Source organism: Brassica napus, chromosome C3, assembly GCF_020379485.1.
Source record: "Brassica napus cultivar Da-Ae chromosome C3, Da-Ae, whole genome shotgun sequence".
Lineage (NCBI taxonomy): Eukaryota > Viridiplantae > Streptophyta > Magnoliopsida > Brassicales > Brassicaceae > Brassica > Brassica napus.
In genome coordinates, this window is record NC_063446.1 from 7,163,787 (window position 1) to 7,190,197 (window position 26,411).

The 26,411-nt window shown below is 34.6% G+C and overlaps 5 protein-coding genes across 5 annotated transcripts; all 5 read right to left on the bottom strand.

The window, feature by feature from the left end:
• Nucleotides 1-376: 376 nt before the first annotated feature.
• Nucleotides 377-3,614, bottom strand: LOC111213296 (probable FBD-associated F-box protein At1g32375). The gene is made up of 3 exons (XM_022715019.2): nt 1,799-3,614; nt 1,346-1,480; nt 377-1,252 (listed from the first exon to the last, which is right to left on the bottom strand). Exons 1-3 carry the CDS (start codon nt 2,651-2,653, stop codon nt 956-958), a joined length of 1,287 nt encoding a protein of 428 aa, XP_022570740.2. The 5' UTR covers nt 2,654-3,614; the 3' UTR covers nt 377-955.
• Nucleotides 3,385-6,222, bottom strand: LOC111213298 (probable FBD-associated F-box protein At1g32375). The gene is made up of 3 exons (XM_022715021.2): nt 4,900-6,222; nt 3,768-3,902; nt 3,385-3,681 (listed from the first exon to the last, which is right to left on the bottom strand). Exons 1-3 carry the CDS (start codon nt 5,761-5,763, stop codon nt 3,385-3,387), a joined length of 1,296 nt encoding a protein of 431 aa, XP_022570742.2. The 5' UTR covers nt 5,764-6,222.
• Nucleotides 6,223-6,343: 121 nt separating this feature from the next.
• Nucleotides 6,344-8,143, bottom strand: LOC111213300 (pentatricopeptide repeat-containing protein At5g56310-like). The gene has a single exon (XM_022715023.2). It carries the CDS (start codon nt 8,032-8,034, stop codon nt 6,385-6,387), a length of 1,650 nt encoding a protein of 549 aa, XP_022570744.2. The 5' UTR covers nt 8,035-8,143; the 3' UTR covers nt 6,344-6,384.
• Nucleotides 8,144-9,720: 1,577 nt separating this feature from the next.
• Nucleotides 9,721-12,175, bottom strand: LOC111213297 (gibberellic acid methyltransferase 2). The gene is made up of 3 exons (XM_022715020.2): nt 11,591-12,175; nt 10,912-11,199; nt 9,721-10,276 (listed from the first exon to the last, which is right to left on the bottom strand). The coding sequence occupies exons 1-3, from the start codon at nt 12,092-12,094 to the stop codon at nt 9,911-9,913; spliced, it is 1,158 nt and encodes a 385-aa protein (XP_022570741.2). The 5' UTR covers nt 12,095-12,175; the 3' UTR covers nt 9,721-9,910.
• An 8,784-nt stretch (nt 12,176-20,959) lies between these two features.
• Nucleotides 20,960-25,982, bottom strand: LOC106387430 (peroxisome biogenesis protein 5-like). The gene is given in 15 exon segments (NM_001316243.1): nt 20,960-21,245; nt 21,327-21,421; nt 21,521-21,586; nt 21,668-21,892; nt 21,983-22,092; nt 22,198-22,282; nt 22,354-22,588; nt 22,869-23,050; nt 23,385-23,546; nt 23,803-23,922; nt 24,241-24,498; nt 24,883-25,076; nt 25,386-25,518; nt 25,612-25,740; nt 25,860-25,982. Coding segments are annotated over 15 exon segments (2,196 nt in total). The 3' UTR covers nt 20,960-21,166.
• Between the last annotated feature and the right edge of the window lie 429 nt (nt 25,983-26,411).

Genomic DNA, 26,411 nt, shown 5'->3' on the forward strand with positions numbered 1-26,411 from the left:
ATTCAATTTTTAATTATTTTAGAAAGAAAAAAATTTATGTTTAAATTTTCTTTGGAATGTTACATAGAAATGTAGCTGATATATTTCCTTGAAACCAATTAAAAACAATTCAAATAGGCTATTACAAATTGGTATTTGTAATTCATAATGATAATAAATATCTATACTATTCAAAATTGATAATTATGGTGATTTGATTTAACAGATGTATAAGAGAGAATCTAAATATATAATATGGAATAGTACAACTTCATCTGGTATAATATAAATATATATATACTCTGTTCGTATCACTTTTAAGCGGTGTTTACTGATTTTTATTTTGTTTCATAATAAATGGTGTTTTCACTATTCAAAATAAAATTTAATGTAATTTAAAATTTGTGACCAATTATAAAATATTATATTTTTTTTATTGACCGAATTAATTTTATTTAATGTTACTTTTATGTAACCAGGATAAATTACATAAAATTTATATTTTTTAATATTTGTGCAAAAACGTTTAAAGCCATTTAAAATTATATAGAGAGACTGAGAGAGTATAAGTTATGTACGAATATGCTAAAGATTGACCAAAGTTCTTAAATTTTATTTTTGTAAATATCATTGACCTATTATTTAGTTTATATTAAAAATCTTCAAAACTATGCTGAATGTAATGTGACGCATAATTTTGGCAAAATATACTTGAAACATATGTAATTACCTTACTTCAACATTTGACCTTTTGACCTAACGTCTAGATGCATTCTAATATTGGATTTTCTGTGAAAGAAAAAAATGGGTATAAAGTCTTATCAATTCATTTGCCGCAGGAGATACCTGAACCAAACTGTTCAAATTGAATGAGCTATAAATGTAGAAAATAAAAACAAAACAAGTTGTACTTTCTTGTCTAAGATTCAGCTCTAGAAACTAACCAAAAGATGTTACTTGATTCTCACTCATAACTTTAGCGTAACTCAAGCTGGCAGGCTGGTGAAAGCCTTGTTGAGGAGAACAACTCCTTGATCACCTCAAGTTTCTTGTGAATGTCATTTGTTTTACTGTAGATATTAATAGTTGCTTTCTTTAAACACTTTGCGCTTCTAAAAACAAACGCTACTGCTTCTTTCTCTTCTTGTGCTCCTTCATAATGTACCCATTCAAAAGTTTCAAGACTTGATAAAAAACATTCAGGAACTGAACTCGGTTCATTCCAGGACGGGTTCCAGCATGGGCGTGGCTTTTCAGATCGAAGGAAATGACACTGATATAAACAGGATTAAAAAGTACGATGCACTAGATCAATTAATTATACCGATAAACTACTGGATAGTAAACCTTATTCAAATATATGTACCTGTTGAAGCTTGAGAGACCGTAAATTAGGAGAATCCCTGAGAACACACATAAGTAGATTCACCCATTCTGTCTCACATGTGCATATCTTGAAATGTACAAGACTGGTGAAGACACTACCGGCAGGATAAACATCCTGCATATACCACGATTGCATTAACTGCATGATCAATAGTTTACAATAGTTTTGATTAAGTAAATGACATTCATGCAAAAAAGAACATTTATGTGTTTAATATGATCATTGTATTCATATAATATTTAACTCCATTTATAAATCATAATAAGCAATAGTTTTCATCACAAGACAACTCTATTATTCGTAATGGATTAGAGACCTCATTCTTTTTTTTTTTTTTTTTGAAATACTAGAGACCTTATTCATTGTTTAGACTCAAAGAGAAAACCAAGAACAAAGAGGGCAGAAGGATGAAAACAACAGCATATATACTACCTTTGAGGATGGTACGCAAAGATAAAGACGCTTGAAGGAAGCAATAGAACCCAACTTCTTCCATAACTTCCAAGAATTAACGACAACATTTGCATCCAAAATCTTAGACATAACATTCTCAAAGATACAAAATCCACTCGAATGAAAAATGTCCAAGTTTTCCAAAAAAGGAGCATCTATCACAAACCCTTCAGTATCGTTTCCAACTCTGTTATCTAGTGTCTTCATTACTAAACTCTTTAGAGAAGAGACGATAACAGTGAAAATGTTAACATTGTCAGCTTGACATTGCTCCACAACCAAGTCTTCAAGGACATGACATTTGGATAACAGATTCTTGACAAATTCTCCACTTGGATACTTCATGGATTTAAGACTCAACGTTTTGAGGGATGGGAAAGAAATTGGTGAAGTAAAATCATCCACGAGAACTGCATTAATTAGATTCAAGGTCACAAGAATTCTACATCCCCCACCATACAAGCTCCAAGGAAGTAAGACTGAATCTTTATCAGTAAAAGTATCAATCTGAATAGTCAGCTCACGCACACAACGTTTATCAGCAGATCTCATCCACGCTTGAATATCCTCACTACCACAAATACTACCAAGTTTGAAATGCAAAGCTTCTATAACTGGAGCCTCGTGCCTAAAGAAAGATCTGTCTACAAACAGAGAAAAGCTTCCATACTTGGGGTTCTTATAGGTATCATTGTATTTGATTCTTGGAACCATCATCCAAAGAAACTGCCATCGTTTTGACAAAAGCATAGTGTCCACAACTTCTTTCATGGTGGGAAGCATTGCCAATATTTTCAGTAGCAGCTCATCAGGCAACTGACTGATCTTGTCCATAATTAAGATCTAGCTTCCGAACAATACCGATCTCCTGAAAACATTACAAAAACGAAACTAGATATCAGAATCTCAGCAACGACACACTGTGAAAAATCAAAACCCTAGCTAGGTATAGAACAAACCAATATAAAGAAAGAGAAGCACTGGAAATCTAAACAAGACGAGATTTTATATAAGAATCAAACTAGATGTGGGCCATCATGTGGACTAATATATGTACCCAATAAATTTTGATACTAATGTTAGTTTTTTAAATTTAATTTATTAGATACAATTTTAAATTAATATTATAAATTATCTTATTTCAATATCTATATTGACAGAAGATGTATTGAATACTAATTTTTTGTTTCATTTTTTATTCAAAAGTGTATATTTTTTATCAAAATCTTCTCTAATAATAATCAACCATCATAAGACAATTTAAATTTGAAATCTAGCACTTTTTTAAGTCATAGATTAAAAAGAATCTAGTGGTACTGATAGGGTTAGAAACAGTTACAATTCATAAAATATCGATAAAATAACGATAGTCAATAAATATAATATACCAATAATGGATCGTATAACACAATTTATTTGCCGCAGAAGATAACTGAACCAAACAGTTTCAAACTGAATGAGCTATAAATGTAGCAAATAATAACATAACAAGTTGTACTTTCTTGTCTAAAAAGTCAGATCTGCAAACTAACCAACAAGATGTTACTTGATTCTCACTACTAACTTTAGCGTAACTCAAGCACACAGGCTGGTGAACCCCTCGATGAAGAGAACAACTCCTTGATCACCTCAAGTTTCTTGTCAGTGTCATTGGTTTTACTGTGAATATTAATAGCTGCCTTCTTTAAATACTTCGCGCTTCTAAAAACAAACGCTACTACTTCTATCTCTTCTTCTGCTCCTTCATATGTTACCCATTCAAAAGTTTCAAGATTTGATAACAAACATTCAGGAACTGAGCTCGGTTCATTCCATGACGGGTTCCAGCATGGGCGTGGCTCATAAGATCGAAGGGGATGGCACTGATATAAACAGGATACAAAGCACAATGCACTAGATCAATCATACTGAAAAACTACTTGATAAATAACCTTAATCAAATATATACCTGGTCAAGTTTGAGAGCTCGTAAATTTGGAGAATCTCCGAGCACACGCATAAGTAGATTTACCCATTCTGTCTCACATGTGCATATCTTCAAATGTACAAGACTGGTGAAGACACTACGAGCAGTATACACATCCTGCATGCACCAAGATAGCATTAATTAAATGCATGATCAATAGTTTACAATAGTTTTGATTAAGTACATGACATTCATGCCAAAAAAAAAAAAATTATGTATTTAATATCTTGATTATATATATATATATATATATATATATATATATATATATATATATAATTCCATGTACATATCGTAATAAACAATTTTGACCAAAAAAAAATCATAATAAACAATAGTTTTCATCACAAGAGAACTCTATTTTTGTAATGGATTATATAAGGGCTTTCAAATTTAAATAACATAAAACGTTTAGAAGATATGACAGACATATTAGAGACCTTATTCATTATTGAAACCTTTTTCATTATACAGTACAACCTCTATAAATTCATAATATTAAGACTTTGAAATTTTACTAATTTATAGAGATATTAATTTACAAAAATTTCTTTATTTATATTTTTTATTTTAAAATATATTTATTCTAAGATAAAAAATATTTGATTTAATGTATAGACATTAATTGTTATTTTTTTTAATTTGACATTTATAATATTTTTGTTATATTATTTGATGTATATAATATATATTTTACATATAATATTACTAAATTTCATCAAAAATCTATTAAGTGTTAAGGAAATATAAAGATAATTTCATTGTGAATATAAAACAAACAATATAATAATAGGTTTTTACTTATATTAAATATATATACATATAAATTATTAATTTATAATTTTAATGGGACTATATATTTATATAGAATTTCCTAAAAAAATATTATCTTATTATTTTATCGATTTGTATCAAATTTTGAACCGGCCCAAATTGGGACTGACAAAATTTATTAATTTGTAGAAATTATTAATTTATCGAGTATTAGTTTATAGATGTTCTATTGTATTATCTTTGAGGATGCGGCCATATTTTTAGAGACCATATTCATTATTTAGATAGAAAACCAAGAACAGAGAGGGCAGAAGGATGGAAACAACATCACATATATTACCTTTGAGGATGGCACGCACAGATAAAGGCGCTTGAACGAAGCAATAGAACCCAACTTCTTCCATAACTTCCAATTAACAACGACAAGATTTGCATCCACAACCTTAGTCATATCATTCTCAAAGATACAAAACCCACTCGAATGAAGAATGTTGAATTTTTCCAAAGAAGGAGCATCTATAACAAATCCTTGAGCATCATTTCCAACTCTGGTATTTAATGTCTTCATGACTAAACTCTTTAGACAAGGCACAATAACAGTGAAAATGTTAACACTGTCAACATGACATTGCTCCACAACCAAGTTTTCAAGGACATGACAGTTGGATAAAAGCTTCTTGACAAATTCACCACTTGGATACTTCATGGACTCAAGACTCAACGTTTTGAGGGATGGGAAAGAAATTTGTGAAGTAAAATCATCCACAAGAACCGCATTAGTTAGTTTCAAGGTCACAAGCATTCTACACCCCCCACTGAACAAGCTCCAAGGAAGTGAGACTGGCTTTTTAAAAGTAAGAGTATCGATCTGGATAATCAGCTCACGCACACAACGTTTATCAGCAGATCTCATCCACGCTTGAATGTTCCCGCAACCAGAGATATGATCAAGTTTAAAAAGTAAAGTTTCTATAATGGGAGCCTCGTGCTTAGAAAAAGATTTGTCTACAAACAATGAAAAGCTTCCGTACTTGTGCTTACTATACCTATCAAGCGTATCATTGTATTTGATTGTTGGAACCATCATCCAAAGAAACTGCCATCGTTTTGACAAAAGCATAGTGTCCACAACATCTTTCATACTAGGAAGTAAGGCCAATATTTTCAGTAGAAGCTCATCTGGCAACTGACTTATCCTGTCCATAATTAAAAGCTAGCTTCCTCACAAAACCGATAGCCTGAAAAAAACATTTTAAAAAAAGGAACTAGATATCAGACTATAAGGAACGAGACATGGTGAAATTATCAAAAGCATAGCTAGGTATAGAACAAACCAGCATAAGAAAAAAGAAGCACAGGACATCTAAACAAAACGTGATTCATATAATAAGCAAATACCTAATTGTCATTCTGATTTTATTTCTCAAGAATAAAATATATTTTTGTACACACATATGACTTTATAAATAAAGTTTCTGATTTATCATTTAGCCAAATTATATATAGCTTATCTTCGAATTTGAATAATTACCGTCTAATTAGTTATATACATATAATAATAAAAAGATTGTGTCAAATGTGTAAAGACGATTATCTTGGTACAATATTTGATAAATTCATCATTAAGGTTTTCTCTTACCTCTCCCTTTCATTAATATCCAAAAACAGAGTAATTCTGTTGAATTTTTTCATAAGATAATTATTCAGATAATCTTGAAAAGTTGCATAATTATAAAACATCTCTTAAAAATATTACTAAACTAATGCTTATTAGTTAGATAAAAGATTTGTAACTCTAAATTTTATTTCAAGTTAATTTTTTGTCTCAAATTTCATCGCTCTGTATTTGCAAATCAATCTCTTGTAGAAGTTCATGAATCTTTACAGCATGAGGATGTGAAAAATCACCAGAGATGAATCTATATACTCTGTTTTCAACTTCAATGGAGCTTTCACCAGCCAACTTCTTCACACCAATCCCTTTCATCATCTTCCTCATCATCCTAGACTCCTCCCACTTTCCTAAATCAGCGTACAAATTGGCTAAAAGCATATAGTTACCGCTGTTATTCGGTTCCAACTTAATCAGCTGATTCAAAGCTCTTTCTCCAAGCTCAAGATCATGATGAACATTCGAAGCAGCTAGAAGAGATCCCCATATTGCAGCATTAGCCTCGAATGGCATGGTTTTAGAAACTTCTTCAGCTTCTTTGAGTCTACCTGCTCGTCCTAGCAAATCGATCAAGCATCCAAAATGCTCAATGTTCGGTTCAATCCCGTAATCAGATCTCATTGAGGTAAAGAAACGTTTTCCAAGATCAACCAAACCAACATGGCTGCAAGCTGAAAGGACTGCAATGAAAGTAACACTGTTCGGTTCCACGCCAGCTTTAACCATACGGTTAAACATCGTTAAGGCTTCACCTCCAAGCCCGTGCGTAGCCAGTCCTGTGATTAAAGTCGTCCAAGTAACCACGTTTCTGTCACTAACCCTCTCAAACTCCTCCAACGCCTTTTTTATATCCCCTGACTTCGCATACATATCGATGAGTGCGTTACTCAAAGAAACACCTCTCTTCATCCCTCGGTGATCAACGTAGCTACATATCCTTTCTCCCAGTTCAAGCGAGCCAAGATCAGCACAAGCTGAGAGTGCTGCCAAAAGGGTAACTTCATCAGGCTCAACATTCTCCATCACCATTCTCTGAAACACTTCAATAGCTTCACTAGCTCGTCCCTTCTTCGCGTAAGCCGAGATCACACAAGTCCAAGAAACAACATCCCTTACCCAACAAGGCATCGTCTCCAGCAACCTCCTCGCTTCATCCACCTCACCCACTTTTCCATACCCGGCTAATAACGCATTCCAAACAGTCACGTCCCTCACAGGCATTTTATCGAACACCTTACGCGCATCTCTCAACCCGCCGCATGAACAATACATTTGAATCAAACTTGTAACAACGTGGAAGCTGGAATCAAACCCAGAAACCACTGTCTGGGAATGCACCTGTCTCCCAAACCAAACATCAGATAACCGAAAAGCAATTTTCAACACAAAAGGGAAAGTAAACGTGTCGGGCTTCGGACATAAAGACCAGAACTTTCTGTAAACCAGAACCGCAGTTGAGTGAGCGTTGGGTTCGTCGACGAGAGACAAAGCTCTGATCATGGTGTTGTGGAGATAAGTATTGGGAAATGGCTGGTGGGTAAGGACATAGTAAGCGTATTGGAGATGTCCAGCGACGGAACACGCCTCGATGAGTTTGGCAACGATGAGGTTGTCTCTGTGTAGACCGGTTATAATCATGGAACAATGAGCTTGCTTTAATGTTTTGAGGTTGGTTCCTTGGATTTTTAGAGAAGAAACAAACCAGTTTATGTCCGAAAGAGTGGAACTTCGGCGAATATGTAGAGCGATCGGTGGCGGTAGCTGACATGGGATAAAGCTCAGTGCAGTGATTCGTCGCCACATTCTCCTATAGTTGGACAAAACTGTGGAAAGTTGAGTTTTAACATCTAAACGTACATTTTAATTTCATGAACCACCAAGAAAAGTGATGGTCAAATAAACTGTGGAAAGTTGAGTTTTTAACTTTTAAACATACGCTAGATTCTGATCCGCCCTTTTATTTTTTGTTAAGTCTTTTCAATTGGTAATTTAAATATAGGTCTAATGGCATAAAGCATAATAAATAATATTTTAAATAATGATAAAGATAAAAGAAATAATAGTTGGACCATATTTTTATCAATGGGTCACACTGCTATTTTAATAGAATAAATTTTAATTATATATCTTTTGACTAGACAAACCATATGGTTACGGACTTACGGGAAGTTGGAATCTAATCAAATAATGAAAAAATGTGTTTTATATAAAAAATGACACTATCCAATTTAACTCATGGTCTAATTTAACTCATACAATGACAAATAAATTGATAAAATGAATATAAAATCAGTCATATGAAAAAAAAACTAAATAATTATTAAATTGATCTAGACGTCTAGTCTAATTAAAAACTTCTTATTTTGTTAAAGATAAACGTGTATTCCGAACCAAAAAAAAAAATACTAATCAAAGAGTGGGCACTGGGCAGTTATCAGCTACCTTGTTATCTTAATCTTAATTAGAAAGTTAGAAACATATCGAGCAGTGTTTTTAAAACCGGACCGGCTAGGGAACCGAAAATTTTTTGGGTCTTGGGTTATTATGGTTCGACCGGATCTGATCCGGATTCGATCGGATTTACTTAGATTAAACTAAATTTAATGATATTTTATAAATAATATGCATATATTTTTTAAAAAAATATATCATATCAAATAAAATGTTTAAATAGCCATAATATGTAGAAAAACTTAAAAATAATAATTAAGATCTAAAATCAATATGAAAAGCACATTTAAACTTTATTCGCAGATCTTATCACTCTACATTTTCATCACCTTTTTAAAAAAATTATATACACATTAGGTAAAGTTATATTTTGAAATACAAATTTCAGAAACAAAAATGTGTCAATTATTTAAAGTCTTCAAAACAAGTGATCATGAAATAAAAATTTTAAAAAAGTAGGAAGTAGACAAAAACAATATCTTAACGTGAGTATTAAACTTTGTGAATCTTGTAATTTATGAGTTGTAGAGAAGACAAAAGAAAAAGACGAGAGATGATATTTTATTAATCTTTGATAAATCTTATTTTTACTTAAAAAAGAAGAAAAATTAATTGTTTCATTAACAAAGTTTTGGCTTATATACGAACCGGAGTTTGGCCGGTTCATTGGGTCGCCGGTTCCCGGGTTTTTGATGGTTCGATAGTTGTTTTTAACTGGTTCGATTTTAGTTGGGTTTTAGCATTAACCTAACCCGGATTATTTTCGGTTCATGGTTCAACTCGGTCCGACTGCCGGTTCGGTCCAGGTTTAAAAACACTGATATCCAGGGAGAGGGACTAATGAACCAATTCAGAGTTTAAGTTTTTGGAAAGGTAAAATAACTTCTTACTTTTTTAGTTAAGAATTTATAACTCAGTCTATATATTAGTGTGTTTATACATAAATAAAATTATAAAAATGATGCTTACAAGATATTTCAGTTTGTTAAATTCGATATGCATGGCTTGATATATTACACTAAACTTGGCTTGGTTCGGTTTTTGCGGTATTAAATCATCTCTTTTGGTTTATAATGTCCAACCCTACATGTTCCATATACGCGTACCCCAATTCCAGTTTACATTTTCCAGCAAGTAAACGCGACACACATTCATATATTAAAACAAACGACAACCCATAGATAAATACGAACAAACACATTTCATACATAACGCTATAAACATATAATCATTCAATTCGGATGGCAGAAAAAGCGACGACTCCAAAGAAACAAGTTATATGAAGAAATTCTCGGGTTGTAGAAACCCGGTTTTCATATCTTTTGAAGAGCTCATCGCATAGGTCCACTCCAAGATAGACCTCGACCATAGGACGAATAGCAGCTTGAACCAAGTTGGTCCTGGCTCGTCCGTACGAAACGGGATCTTTTTTCCACTCCTCATGTTTCTCATCGGAGTATTCAACGATTTTCATGTATTCCATTTTCTCTATCTTGAAACCACCGATACGGTCTATTCCGGCAGCCACTTCCTCCGGACTTCTCATGTACGCTGGTATGTTGAATCCGTCTCTTGTCTCTTCATCTATCAAACCCTTTTATCCACACAAAACAAAAATTGTTTAGTTTGAGTGGTATTGACCAATATCATATTTTAAGCTATCAATAGCAACAAAATTAAATATAGCTAATGTGGAAAACATATAAAATTAAAAGTTGGGCTTTTGTTAAGAAAATAAACGTATTGTTTTCAAGTTTGCGTGAACAGGCGTTTAGAGGTTGTAGCAAACTATTATATCCAAACAAGAAACAATACGTGAAATTTGAAGGGTATTAGCCAACAAATGTAGTTGATTTGAGAAATTACTATGAAATGTATTTTAAAAGATACGAGTGGTAAAAAAATGTTTTTTTTTTTGCGTTTTGTAAATTTACGTGTTGGTAAAATGTATACCAAAACTGAAACTAGTGTTTTCGCTGAAAACAAGTGAAAAGAAAAGTTAAAAACTCCAAAACTCTCAGCTTGTAAATATAAGAAAAAAAAACAAAATATTCCCAAAAACAAAACATTTTTGTCATTACCACTTACCAATAATTAATGCGAAAGCCAGAAACGGTTCGTTAGAGATATAGAGTGAGACGTCATCTTTTATGTAATGAAAACATGAAAGATACTATGCATATATATTCAAAGTATGCACCCACACGTGTGTATGTATATTTATATTACCTCATCTATCAAATCTTGCCAAGCTTGTTCCATGGTAGTTGTGAACGGATGTTTAACCCGAGTATCCTGGTCACCAAATTGACTACTTGAACCTGAAGGACGACCACCCATTAACACAAACAACACTCCTCCCTCCACCATTTCTTCTTTCCGACACTTCAAGAAATCAGACAAATCTTTGTCTGATTGTTCTGCGTATGCATCAACCACTTCTTTCTTCGCTCCTTCGATCCACGTTTTCCCTTTGTTCCACGTTCTTGATCCTTTCTCCAGTACTTTCTCCGGTATCTACAATATCAAAATACGATCTATCTCTCAATACGCACGTTTTTAAAAATGATTTAATATATAGTGTTATGTTTTTGAAACTACTCTATTCCAATATGTATTAAACAGCTTCATCCATCAAATATCATAGGTATAGCCATCAGACACATATATCTCAAATATTAGAAACATTTTTGAAACTTGTTCTCATGGTGTTATGTTCTTGTTTTGAAAGTAATCAAATTTACAAGAAAACATGTAAAATATACATTCCTTAATAAAGTCAAATTGCCCTTGTAAATTAATTTGGATGATGGATATTCTTCATTGTAATTGTGAATATAACACATGCATGCACTCTATTTCTTACCACCAGTACTATAATATAAAACATTATTAGTATGTATTTGACCTGAGAGAGCCAATGTAGAGCACTTAAGCTCACAGCGACATGGATCGTTCCTCTCGGGAAAAGCCTGTCACAGAACGAGCCAGCAACGCCGCTGGCGAAATACTTGGCCGAGTCAACTTTCTGTTTCTCAGACAACAATCTAAACAACATGTTGAAGTCATTACTAGGCAAGTCACAGAAAAAAGCCTCAAACTCCAGCGATCCACCGCCATACACCGCAGTGAATAGCTGACGTAAAGTCTCAACCACCGTATCCACGGTATCGAAAGTGTTGGAGCCGGTGGCGCAGCCAAGGTCAGCTATTCTGATGATCGGAGAGGTGAAGAGTTTGATGGATTGGAGAGATGAGATAAGGATTGGTTTGCATAAGGTTATAGCCAAAGCTTGGCAATCGGAATTGTTGACGTAGCTGACGTCACCTTCACCGCCTTGCATACATAGTACACGGTGGAGACTGGTGGAGGTCCAGTCTTTTGCTGTTACTGGAAGACTTGGTGACTCCATTGGTTAATATTCTATTGGATATTTGTAAAAGATACAAAAAAAAATGAGAGAGTTTCTGGTTGCGGAGTTACAAAGCTTAGATGAGGCTCTGTATTTATACCCAACGCGCATATACATATTGTATTGACATACGCACATTAAACATTGATATTTTGCATATTTGCATTGTTTTAAATCTTCAATTTGCACATATTGATCATATAGATTAGGAATTTAGCATCTTTAGGATCCATATTGCATTCATATGTCTTAATCAGGTAATGGAGTATCTCATAGAGTGATTGGAGGTGTTTAGAAGCATTGTGGTTCGAAAAGAGATGAAGAATGAAGTTTGGTCGAGTATAGATGATTGCAACGCGGGTTGTACCACGCGGGTTCACTAACCCGCGTTGACATGAAGCAACGGAGAGCTCCGACGCGGCTTGAGCGACGCGGGATGTTGTACCCGCTCGCACGAAGTTAGAGAAGCGAGACGACACCGCGACGCGGGGTGGAGCGACGCGGGTTCCCTTACCCGCGTTGTCGAAGAGAAACCGTCCATGGATCACGCGGCGACGACGACGCGGGATGTTGTACCCGCTCGCATGATCCCCAGGCGTAATGACGGTTCGACGCGGGGAGAGTGACGCGGGTTGGATCCGATTGTCTCTACCCGAGTCGAGATTTATCCTTAGTCGAATTTTAATGTTTTTAAAGGGTTTTTAAGACTTTTTAATGAAAACCATTAGGTTTTCCAAAGACATATAAATATTCTTGTAATCCCAAAGTTGGGGGCATCTTGTTTTCTATCTAATCAAAAAGAAATTTTTAGGTAAAAGATCTAATCTTGATCATTATCTTTTGGGATTGCTTAGTTAATTTGATCACTAATCATGATTAACACCAAATCATCATTGATTCTTGGGTTTATCATGAAGATTAGTGAGTAGTCATCTTTGGATTCATGGGTTAGGGAGACTAAGGGTGATTAGGCTAGATCTAAGGTGTTGTAGTACAGATCCATCTTGTTCCTTGCTAGTAGAGTGCTTTAATACAGTTTTAGAGTTGCCCTCTCTAAAGTTGAGCTTTAGGCATTTCACACCCGAAAGGTGTTCGATGAAATGTCTGAATCAACTCTACTAAGCTTTTAACATTCTTTACCAAAGAGATTTGATGTTAAAGGTGTTAAGATGGCTACTAGACTTGAAATTAATGATTGCTTATATAATATTCAACCAAAGAAATTTGATGCTTGAGTTATCTTAGTGAATGAGCATTCATCTAGAGATAGAGTTTGTTTAGGATTGTGTCTAAGTCTAAGGTTGATAGATTGATTGAAAGATACTACCTTCAGATTGAAACTTGATCATCCAAGGTCAATTCCCTTAGCCCATGAATTCTCTCATCTCATAAGAAAGAAAAGTTTTGTTCTTTATTGCATTTTAATAGTATTCTAGTTCAATATCATCTTATCAATTGATATCATTTAGATTAAACATCGTCTTGCATTCCCTTTGTTTTAGAATCACTTAGAACTGGTTTGACATCCTTTATACTGTAACATTTGATTAAGAGCTTCGAAAACTCTTAACATCAAGCATGAATATTCGACATAACTCTTTAATATTGGGGTTGGTGAATGGTCGTTATTTATATTTAACAAAAGTCATTCTTGTATATTTTAGTTCTGGAAAGCGTTACATGCGTGTATTATTGGACCATTTTCGATTTGTATACAAGTTTACAAACATACATATGTTGTTTTTATACAAATTATAATTATTGGACCATTTTCGATTTGTATGTGTCATTTTTTGGCATAGAATCATGGTAATGTTTTATGTATACTTTAGAAAAATTATGTAGCATTCAGTTTTATCTGATGTTTACAAAAAAAGTTATCATGTGAAATTTCCAGTGTTATTATGTATATATCAGATATATATACACACCTTTCAAATTCTGTGTCGTTCAAGTTTATCAGATGATTTTCAGAAATATACACATGGACTTTACAAAAAAAAAATGTATAGTATAAGAGATTTGATGGTTTTATTAATTATAGCAGTTTTTATTAGTATTCTTAAGAATTTGAAAGATAATCAAGTTTTGTAATTTTTTTTAATAACCGAGTGTCATGTCTCCCACTGAAGTGGTGTAGACTAGAGATGGAAGTGACCAAGGACCTAGCGATTTAGTGGTAATTTTTGGGAGTTTGTTATCAATATCAATTTTGAGTTCGATTCCCACATTTGTTAGTTTGGGTTTCGGTCCATGTAATTAATATGGTTAAGCGTTGGGTGTAGCATCTAGTAATTGTTGGAAGGTATTCAAACTCCAATCAGTGATATCATATTTTCAGCTAATCTACTCTGTAATATTAAAAGTGTTTTCCTCGACTGTTCGGATTATCGATAGGGGGTTCATGAAAAAAAAAAAATCCGAATGATGACAAAAATATACAATGCGGAAAATACGGTACAAACGGAAGCGGATAAAGTATATATAATTAATGGTTGCAAGCGAATAAGCAACTAATTCGCACACGTAACAAAATAAAATAATTATATTATTTTTGGTAATTGTGTGTTTCTGAGTATTCGCGTAAAATAATGAGATATATTAACTTATTTATATTTTTGTTTAAATATTTTGATTTTTTTAGCTTTATATGTAAAGTCGTTCATTATTGGACCGAATGTATTAGTTGTGTTTTGTAAAAGTCCGAATGTATTATTTGTTGGTAAAAAAATTGTATTTTGTTTGTTTTCACCGAAGTTTTGTTTCATTGTTGATGCATGGCAGAAACGTTTGGTACATGCACCATCAATAATTTGTATGAAAACAGACGTTATGAAATAAATATAGTAATTAAGGGAAAATATAATAATTAAGGATTATTTTGTTGACAAGAAATAGTAAGGAAATAAATGTATTAAACAATGACGCAAATTGTGTGGTCTGCTTAATTTAATCTTAAAATTCAACACATAAAATCTTCATCTGCTGAATATTTTTATGCTCAGTCAAGCAAAGGTATTCTGGAACTTAAATATCACAATTCCCTTTCGAGAAAAGTAATTAACTTAAATTTATACCCTAGACATTTTGAATGTGTTCCACGTAATTTAAATAATTATCTAATGAAATCATATTTTTCCTTGTAGATTTCTATGATATAACTATTATTTATATACACGTCATGGTCAATGTATACTATAAACTAAATAAATGGGCAGGTAGTGTTATTATGAATGTCTCTGTCTCTCTAGTCTCTACTCTGGATTCTTTTCCTCGTTGGGTTACATTATAGGACGAGGATAAAACTTCCCATCTTTTAAGGTTTATCTTTATTTTTTTTATTTTTTTTGTAACTTAGGTTTATTCTTTTAGAAAGAAATTGTATTTTAACCGGACCTCGTGGTCTGGTGGTAAAGGAACCTCGGCTGAGGTGCCCGCCATCACGAGTTCGAGCCCTGGCCATCGGAATGACTTAGGCCCGTGGTGGGTACAGACGCAGGCTGGTTCCGGGCTCAGGGAGGGATTAAGGCCGAAGGCCTGAACCCATCCTGGTTAACAAAAAAAAAAAAAAAAAAATTGTCTTTTGTAAGTCCGGCCTTATTTTCCTCACTTCATCTACGAATTAAATACTGCTTGTAATTGATCGGTTATTAGCATAAGTAAACAAAAGATTTCGTGTACGTCTTATGATCTTAGCTACATTTCACACTATATATACAATTGTTTTCGCTAAATGTGAATTATAACAAAAAGTGAAACGTACCCTAAATCATCTCTTTATATTGTTATGGCAGAACCTAATTAAAGTAGAATGAGTTTCATTGTTTCTTCTTTGATTGGATAACTAACGAAAAGATTGTTTATCAAAAATAAGAAAGTTTGAGTTATAAAGGTTTTGAATGGTATATGGTGGTTGATAGTTTACATCCATTGACTAATATAGTTCACTGTCTTTTGTTTTTGAATTTAATATGTAGTTTATTTAGCTTGATAATCTTTAACTTTTTTGACACGAACGCTACTTTGCGATTTGCGACTTCTTGATCTCATACCTTGAGATTAGACTTATTTACTCTCTAGTTTTAGTTTCTGTCTCCATATAAACCCTTTCGCCTCTCACAGCTTCCACATCGTTGCATGTTCATATTACGGGTTCTAAATCAATTATAGAAGACAGTTTGCATTCGCTGTTTCTTTAAATCGTGGGTCATGTTTCTTTAAATATTTCGTACTTTAGAAACTCTAGTTTGGTGTAACTTGTGTCTATGTTCGCTTTCCAGTTCATAGATAATTTTCAGATGGAGTGATATAGTACTTTGTTTTGCGTTGTCATGTAGAAAATAATTTGCGTTTTTAACTAGTAAATATACCTTTTATATCATCTCGCTTTTTAGATTTAGATCGGACAGTGAAACTTTTTTTTTTGTTGGTTTGATGCCTTAAATTGAAAATGAAGACAATTTATAAGATGAAAGATCACTAATCTTATGAGTCGCAAGAGCTACGGATCGATGCCGTAATCGACTTTCCGGTTTGGATCTAAAAACTTTAATCGCGCCCATATACGCAACGTCCATAGGTACATATCAATACCTAAAAATAAACTAAAGCGACTTGGGATAAACAACTTTTACAGAAAATGGACCTTTGACTTCGTATGGAGGTTTTAGATGATGAAATGGTCCTTTATTACTCCTATATAGAGTGAGTTAAGAGTTGTCAATGTCCTCTTTTCAATCGATGGTCCGAATCCCAACTTGCTTCCACCAATTTTTTTGCTTTAAAAATATTGTATAGCCGCCCTATGTGACCACTTCTAATGACTTTGGCATGACACAGACTAGGCTTGGCCATAAAATCCGGAACCCGAAATCCGAACCGAATCCGAACCGAAAAACCCGACCCGTTATCCGACCTGAAACGTAAAAATACCTGAACGGGTCTTGTAAGGTGGTACAAAAAATATCCGAATCCGGAGTGGTATTAACCGAACCCGAACGGATAACCCGAAAAATCCGAAATTAATAGTCAATATAAATATTTTGAAATATATATAAGTATTCCAATTATTAAATTCAATATTTATGGTAATATTATATATAATAATAAATATTAAAATTCTAATAAATGCTTTAAATACACAATTAGTTATAAATAAGTATTTTATAATTTGTTCATTGAAATAAAAAATATACTCTCTATAAGGCAATACATATTGTTTACAAATGATATTTGTTTTCATGATTGATTTAACATTTTGTTGTTATTTTATATGTGATAGATTAATTTTTATTTAATTTAGATGTTTTTCTTTATATTTTACTTCAAAAATTTTATTTTTTACTTTGGTTATATCCGAACCGAACCGATATAACCCGAATTCGTACGATATATGATTACTTTATGGGTTTTATGATGCAATACAATTTTGAACCAAACCCAAAGTGTTATTATCCGAACCCGACCCGTACTAATAAAATTTTAATAAGGGACCTAGAAGCATAAACCCGAAAATCCGAAAACCCGAAAAACCCGACCCGAATGCCAACGGGTACCCGAATGCTCAGGCCTAACACAGACTTATCCTGGGGGACTATAACATAGAAAAAAATAAAACCCTTTTTTTGTCAACCCAAAAAAGAAAAAAAAAATTAAACCCATTCTATATAATTTCAGTGAAGTGAATGATGATAATGTGAAATGGGATATATAACGTTATACTAACAAAAGGAGAAAATTTATAGAGAAAATTGAGGTCTGGACTAAACGACTTTCTAATCTTATATAGTATATACAAATAAAAAAACAGTATTGCAAATCTCTTAATAAGATTTAAAACACCAATAAAACATACTAACCAGTCTAAACCAACATTTTAGTTAATTATTTTAAAACGTAATAGAAACATGTTATTACATCAAAAGGAAAAGACTATCAATCACATTCAATCACATCAAACTCAAGTGATTCGTTTTCTGAGGTGTGAACACCAAAGGCGTACGTGGTGGACCGGTTTAGATCCATGACTGATCCCTAACAAGCCTCGTCTGGCTGTACCATTGCATAACTGTCAGGTCTATCACTACATCCTATAACTCTTTGAATAGATCGTTGATGACTGCCTAAAGGGTTAAGTAATCTCCAACTCCACTCTATTTTTTACTCTAAAATAGAGTTTAGAATAAAAATGTTCCAATGATACTCTATTTCTTATTATATAATAGAGTAAAAAATAGGTTTACTCCAAATATAGAGTAACTTGTTTTTTTTGTTCATCACTCTATTTTCTACTCTAAAATAGAATACTATTGGAACAAACTCAAACTCTATTATAGAGTTACTCTATTTTAGAGTAAAAAATAGAGTAAACCATTGAATATGGTATTAGACACACAATTGTTTGGTCTATTGCAATGGGTTAAATGAAATAAAATGCCTAGGTTTATATACATTTGTTTTTAGTTTCTGCCTAAATTTTGATTAACATTTAAAATTGATTATGAATATAATTACTACTACACCAAAATTAAGATTCAAATTTAGAAATCGTAATTCTTGAATTCTTTTAAATTTTTATGAGATAACCCACAAGATAAACGAATTAACATGAGCTACGAGACTAAGAAAATTAACTCTTTCAAACTAACAGAAGTTGAACTCAAACCTAACCAAGAGTATGCTGTTTATAATATAGAATATAAATGTGTCTTTCAGATAAAACTAATTTCCAAGAGGTGAGGGTGGGGGGGGGGGGAGGGGCCGGAAACTCAAACTAATTTCCAAACTAAATTGAATCGAAATATGATATGAAATAAAATGTTATAAGTTATGGAATAATATATGTCCTACTCTGGTACCATGTTGGGGTGTTCCAAATTCTTGCATCAAATGAAACTTAGCCACGAAAACAACATTATATATTTATATTAAAAACATTATATATTTATATTGACCCAATATATATTCATGTAACTCCAGGTATAGTTTGATTCGTCCATCATATTGCGGCCATATCTTCAACCTTGGTATAAATCCCCATATAATTAGACCTCATCAAACCATGAGACTTCTATATATTAAAAGGACACTTTACAGCACAGTGATATGAACCAATGATTATACGTATAATACAGTATTGATTCAAAACCAAGTTCCTTTTCCATCATTGACACTACAAAAAGTATTGAACAAATATATATGCGCATTTCTCAGATAAAGTTAAATCACTTATATGAAAACTATATTCTATTGTTTTTGTGTATGCGACTGAACTGCGTGCTGAAAAAAGTCCATCAGTCATAAAAGTAAGAAATCTTTATATTAAAATGTAAGAAAATTGATAAGATATTTAAGGAACTGTAGCTACGTACTCTCATTAGCTATATAGCCTATAGGTGTAGAATGAGACTGTGATGGCTATAGAGTGTGAGATAGTTAGAACCCTACGAAGCACGTGATGAGTTGCTCAGAACCATACTGTAACACTACTATACTAGTTATCGTTTCATTGGCTATATTGCGACAGCTACTTCTGTTAGGCTGTACGCAATCGGTTGGTTAATCTGGTGAAAGTTTGGTCTGAAAAGTGTGATAAAACATAATATCTACAGTTACATAGAAGAATTGAAAAGAAAAATTGTAAATTAACAGAGCGAATGGCTACATGGCTTTTCAAAGCATCTTCTAATGTATGCTCTTGATTTTCTACGTTTACTTGTATTAACTCAATAGCCGTCTAAAACCCAATCTAATTAAAGTTTAATTTCCAGTTGAATATATATTGAACTTTTCAAATTCAAAAAAATATAACATGTGTATATGTGTCAGTATAGCTATTACCGGTTGTGGTGTTTATTGCAAGTGACGCGTGGTCGTAGGCACGCTTAAGCATGGGACTGTCTTAGTACCTACTGTCTACAAACTCGAGCGATCGAGCACACACACATCAAACATTCAAACTCAACAACAAGGTCTACTGTCTTGGGTGGCATACGCACATATATATGTTATCATCAATTAGAGTTTTAGTTGGCTCTATAATAAAAAGCAATGTGTAATCCTTGTGAACTTTAAGCAAGAAAGTTAATTCAAGAAAGCTTCATCATTCTCATTTTCTCTGAAGCTCTGCTTTAACTTTCAATTATTGAATTTTTTTTTTTTTTGTTCTTATCAAAAAAAAAGACTTTCAATAATTGACTGGTATAACCTACAATGCTTAACGTATAACATCTCGGTGAATGCTTCACCTATGTATATATGCAGCTCTCTCAAAGGGGAACGTGGTAATAATTAATAAAATTTCTTAGGTCTTGAGACGATAACATATTGTTCTGGTGTCAGAGAGACCGCACTTTCGGATACGGTAGTGCATGGACGTCTCTTTCCACGATTCCACTCAAAAGCCAAGTTTGTTAGCTTCTCCTAGGTCTACGTAGCTACATCTTATATAAAAATGTACCCTAATTAATATTTTCGTTATGTTTGTGGTCCACTACCTTCTTCTTCCTTTTTATGATTGTTACCTCTATGGTCTTTTAGGTTTAGGTCCATAGAGGAACCTATTAAATCATCACGTTTTTGCAGGTTTTTAGTGTATTTAGATCCCATGCATAGCGTTCAAAATATGTAACTAGCTAGTCCACCCATATACACTTTTTCAAGACACAGACTAGCAATGATTGGCGCAACTAAAACACAGCTGATATTTTCATTTTTTCTCAACTATTCAAACTAAACGTTACATTGGATTCGAATTAGAATTGGAATGACAGATCAGACACCTTCACATCCCACCACATTTTATTTTGTTTCTCAGTACATTTCTGTAAAAATTGTATTAGTCAGAAGAACGGGACACCACAAAACTGAAATGAATTCTCTTGAAGCATTATTATTAGCACTTCGTGTTATACATTTACCTCTACATAATCATGTATTGGTATATCTACAACATTACGAATGTAATATTAAATCCTTTTTCTTATTTTTTCAAGTTCCCGTAAAAGACATCGACTGTTTAACCGGTAAGGACCACTCGGACTTTCAAGGGTCTGAATCGTCTAGCTTCTCTACTCAAAGCGGGAACTCTTTCTGCAAGAGATCGAGATTCCTTGCCTCACAAGCTTCGATTAGGTCATGTCTTGACGCACAGCTACATAAAGTTTTAACAAAACTTAGAAAAGTTTCAAACGACATAAATAGATTTTTCTAGTTCAGAAGCTTTGATACATACCTTAACGAGAGCCTCAAGTACTGCCACGCGTTATCTGCCTTAGGATTCATTGCAAGGGCACGGACGTAATAAGGGATTGATTCTTTGTACATCCCCTGTTACATACACAATAATAGCATACCAAACTCACGTTAGTTCCAGTCCAAAACATTCATCAAACAATTGCTTCTGATACAAGTTACAAGAACTCGAACCTGGTTTGCGTAACTGATCCCCATGTTCGCCCAAGCACGAACGTAATTAGGTTTTAAATCCAGAGCCTGCCAGTAGAGAAACAGAACACGAAAGTTAAACAGTAAGAGACACAATGAGCTTTGAGTTCTGTGCATCGAAGAGTTTACCTGTTGATAAGCAGATATGGCATCAGCACTCTGGACACTGTTGGCTTGTGTTGCACCAAGCTTATTCCAAAGAGAATAATCGTTTGGTTTTAACTGTAAAGCTGTTTGGAAGGAAGTAATTGCTCTATCGAATTCCCTTGACAGATTGAAGAGAACGCCTAGCACTATATGGACATCGGCGTCCTCAGGATTCATCTGAGAAGCTTCAGTGAATAATCTAGCAATCTGTTTATACATGGGAGAAGGAATGGTGTTTCAATACAACTATGAGATGAGATTTGACCGAGGAGAATTTACAAGAGGAATGGCACTTACATCAGCATGGTACAGGGAATCTGCAAGCTCTGGAGGCGCGATTGATCCATACTTAGGGTGATTTCGCAGCCATCCGTATAAGTACTTCAAAGCAGTTGCTTGCTCCAACTCTGTATTTACAGAGTACACCATATTAGTCACCTCTAATTCAAAAAAGTAATCAACAAGATAATGTTACAAAAGCAAACGCATATTGGTAGGTTTCAGGCACTGACCGTTGGTATGGCTCACCCCAAGCGCCAGAAGCACCTCTAGATTTGAGGGATCGGCCTCCTGTGCCCGCATCATTGCAGCTATTGCCTGCATCCACAATATTAAAAGATTTTAGTAACCCTGCAAATAACGGTTCAGGCAAAATTAATCTTAGTAACCTGTTGATCATCATCGTTCTCTGCGTGTGTGACCCCAAGTAATCTCCAACCTTCAGCATTCTCAGGATTTTTCATAACCTCAGCTTCTAGAGCAAGCGCTGCTTCACTCAGAAGTCCTTTGCGAAACAATTCCTGCCCTTCTTTCATAGGTTCAGGGTGACCCACATAAGGATTCATGTCAGAGAAGACGTATACACCACTATTTTGTTTTTCAGCATTTTTTTCCGTCAGAAACCTGGAGAAGCAAATACTTTTGTTAGATGGACTTGAAAGTCGAAGATGCATGTTGGTTATAGATAAAAAAAAACTAGGAGATAAACAATTATAACCCCTGACTAACAAGGCAACGCATCAATGATAAAATGAATTCTGAATTTAGCGATAGAAAAGAATTGCATAGTTGCGAAATTTCCTTTAAGGAATGCATTTGGAGAGGGACCATAAAATTTGTGAACGCACAAAGCACAATGAAAAAGAGAACTTATAAAAGATCAATTAAATAATAATGGACTTACTCATCATAAGCATTTGCCCATGCATCAGCCGAACTCCCACCCGCGGGCCCTTCAGCAAATTCATCTACCCAGTCATCAACATTCAACTTTGAAAACTCATTAACCCATTGGTCCTCAGCCGATTCTTGCTGTCGGTTGGCGGAAGCAAACTCTTCAGCCCACTGTTCTGGTCCACGTGCAAGCTACACGCACCAAATTAAAAAGCTTACGGTAGATGCAAGATGATGCTTATAATCAAAAGGAAAAGAGACAATATGTTGTAGCTAAACTTTCTACCATGTCAGAGAGATCAGATTCTCTAAGTAATAAGGAACCATTTTACTGGAAAGAAGTGTACAGAGAAATCTACGCTCCGCCTTTCCACTACATTGCATTTCTAAAGTACAAAATGCAGGAGATCCACTACAACAACTAAGCTATGCAAGAAAGGAATAACACTAAATCAATTTGCACTACTGTGCTATCAGTAGCGAGTAGACCCTAAAGCGAAAACATACTTTGTTAACCAGTACATACCTTCTCATTCGCAAATTGATCAGCCCAGCTTGGCGGCCCCAGATACTGCTGTTCATATTCAGTAGCCCAGTCCCCAGGGGAAGGTCCAGGCTTGACCTCATTCTCATCCATAATGAGTTCACCGCGGCTCATCTTTGAAACAAACTGAAGGAATCTTGAATTCTGCATTCACCAAACACATTTTGCCAGGCTTTTATATAAATCCCAAGAGAACTGCTCAGCACAACATCCTTAAATGCAAAACAATCTTTTGTGATAAAGTTTCAGAGATCTTCAAATTCTGGGGCACAAGCCCAAACATCGCCCCAAGAAGTTTTCAGCAATGGAAATAAGGGATCAGAACAGTCTAGAAAAAAACAGATGTCGTCCAACAGTACAGTTTACTACAAACTTACTTACTGAAACTACGATCACCAACCTGAAATTTGGGATTGCCATCCTGAGACAGTGTATGGGCAAGCTTACGAGTTTGCTCCATTGCAGCTAAATTTTGCATATTCATACTTCTCATTTGGTTTGACATCAGTTGAGATTGGCCCTTCAAAAAAAAAATCAAGAAAAAAGGAAAAAGATAGCGGCAACGATGTCGGAACATGAAAAAATATGAGAAAGCTAAGGTGCTGTTCAATTAAACGCGAGTCAAACCCTAATGACTGATAACAACACACACAAAAAAAAAGTTGCAACAGATTCAGGCTTTTGAACAACTATGCCCTGGGAACTAGCAAATCAAAGCCTATACTCAACCAAAATTATAAGTCCTAGATATTCTGTTATACTAATTGCAAGCTTGTTAAACATGAGTCTGGTGTGGATATTCAAGTAGAATGTATCAAACAATTGAAGGAAAAAGTACCTGCTCAAACTCGGTGGCCCACCCATTCACACCATGTTGTTGCTCAAAAGAGTTGACCCATGCGTCAGGACCCCCATGATTCATCCCATGCTGATGCTGGTCAAATTCGGTCGCCCAATTATCCGCAGGATGTAAACCAGGTTTCGTAACAGCCTGAGATTCATTCCAGTAATCATCTAGCTCCCGAAATCTCCCAGGCATATGACCTCTAGCTTGAATGCCATCATCGATATCTAACGACGACAATAATGCATTTACCTATAAAAACAACAGAGGACAATATAAGCAGCCAACAATTGAGAAAAGAAGTTGCAAACAAACACAAAAATAGCGCAATGAAAGCAACAAGTAACACAACAGCAAGGGTTCTAAACCAAGGCCCTGACCCTCATTTTCATTCTAAAATGTAAGATTTAAACGAAAATTTAGGATCAAGGAGGCCGGACATAAACTATGAATATCATTATTACACTTTATCATAATATTGAATTGATTCTTAATTGCTAAAGAGCGACGACATGAATGATAGAGCGCCAAAACGTTAAGCACATATCGTATAGCTAAACTTGACCCTTAAAACCCAAATTGAAAGCATACAACACAATGATGCAGCTACAGGAAACTATCAGCCTAACAGCAAACCTGAGAATTGATAAATTCTTCTCCCCTGTCAGCAAAAAAATGGCGGGCCATTATGCTACTACGATCACGTATGCATTGTTTGTCACTTTGTGACAATCCCAGCACGGGGACAGGTGCTGGACGAAAGGGAATGCCACCACGGCTACTCTCAACAAATGAATGCAGAAAGTTTGACAAGACTCTCTGCGGAGGTCCTGCAATGGAAAAAAAAAACAAATTTTAAGCAAGCAGAAGACACCACGTCACTTTGACAAATGCAATAAACAAAGACAAGCCAATAAACACTTGACAGCCATCTGGGAGAATTTGAAGGAACGCATAGTGAAGAAACTGATTCAACTTTGACCGAGCCAGTAGCTATACTTTTCACTGCTTTTCTTTCTTCCCACACAACTAAGGAGGTTACCATTCATTCAACATCAAACCCGCAATATCAATCCATTTTGTACCCGTCTCTAAAATACATGAGATAGAGAAAGTAAGAGTGAAATAAGATCAGAAACCTTCAAATGTGGGCTGGACAGGCTCATACATAGGTCCCATAGGAGGCATAGGTCCACCACGCTGCACTTCATCCCAAGCTGCACCCAAACCATTCTGATCTACAGATCGAAAGCCACGGAAGAACTCTGTCCCCTGAAAATTAGCAGAACCATCAGGCATCACAAAGGGTAGATAGTGGGAGTCAATGTTACAATTATATTAAGAAAAGAGAGAAACTTTATTAACCTGAGCACCAGGCTGAAGAACAGGCTGATCTAACTCAGAACCAGGAAGTGAGCTTAGGTGTTGGTCCTGAGAGTAAAACTGTGGCCCGGGACCTGAACTGGTGGCATTAGGTATCTCCTTGAGCCTTTCCTGCCCGCCACATCAGCAATCAAAGCCAGAGATTAGCGATAAGGACAAACAATATCTAAAACCCCCCAATTGAAGAATAAGATCGAATTCGACTTTGTTCAGGGATCAAGAAGCTAAACCTGAGTTTTGGAAGAGGAACCAAGTAGGGCGTTGGTGAGAGCACCGAGGGGGTTGGAAGAAGAAGAAGAAGAGCCGGGAACTGCGCAGGCGGCTCCGCCGTTGACAAGGTCTCTCATCGCCATGCTGTCAAGTGATTACTACTCCGCCGCAACAACCGTCGTCAAGACTGATTAGAATTGGTTCTTCCGTCCTCTCCGATCACCTCCTCCCAAATCGCAATCTATCGTTTCTTCTCTCGTGGCGGTGTATTATTATTTTTTGTGTTTATCGATTATATTTATTTATATATTATCCACACCACACACATTTTTAGGTTCACCAACGCATTTCTTTTTTATTTTGTGAGAACAAAATAAAAACAATTTTACTTTATTATCCATTGTGAAAACTGTATGCTTGTGAATGATAATATTTTAATACGTATCATGTTGCAATTTGCAAATAATAATTTTATATCTATTATAAATGAATTGCAACAAAAAAAAAAATTTTTGTTCTATTTAAATAAATGTTCATTATACTATCTAGGACTACGCGATAAGAGTCTCAAT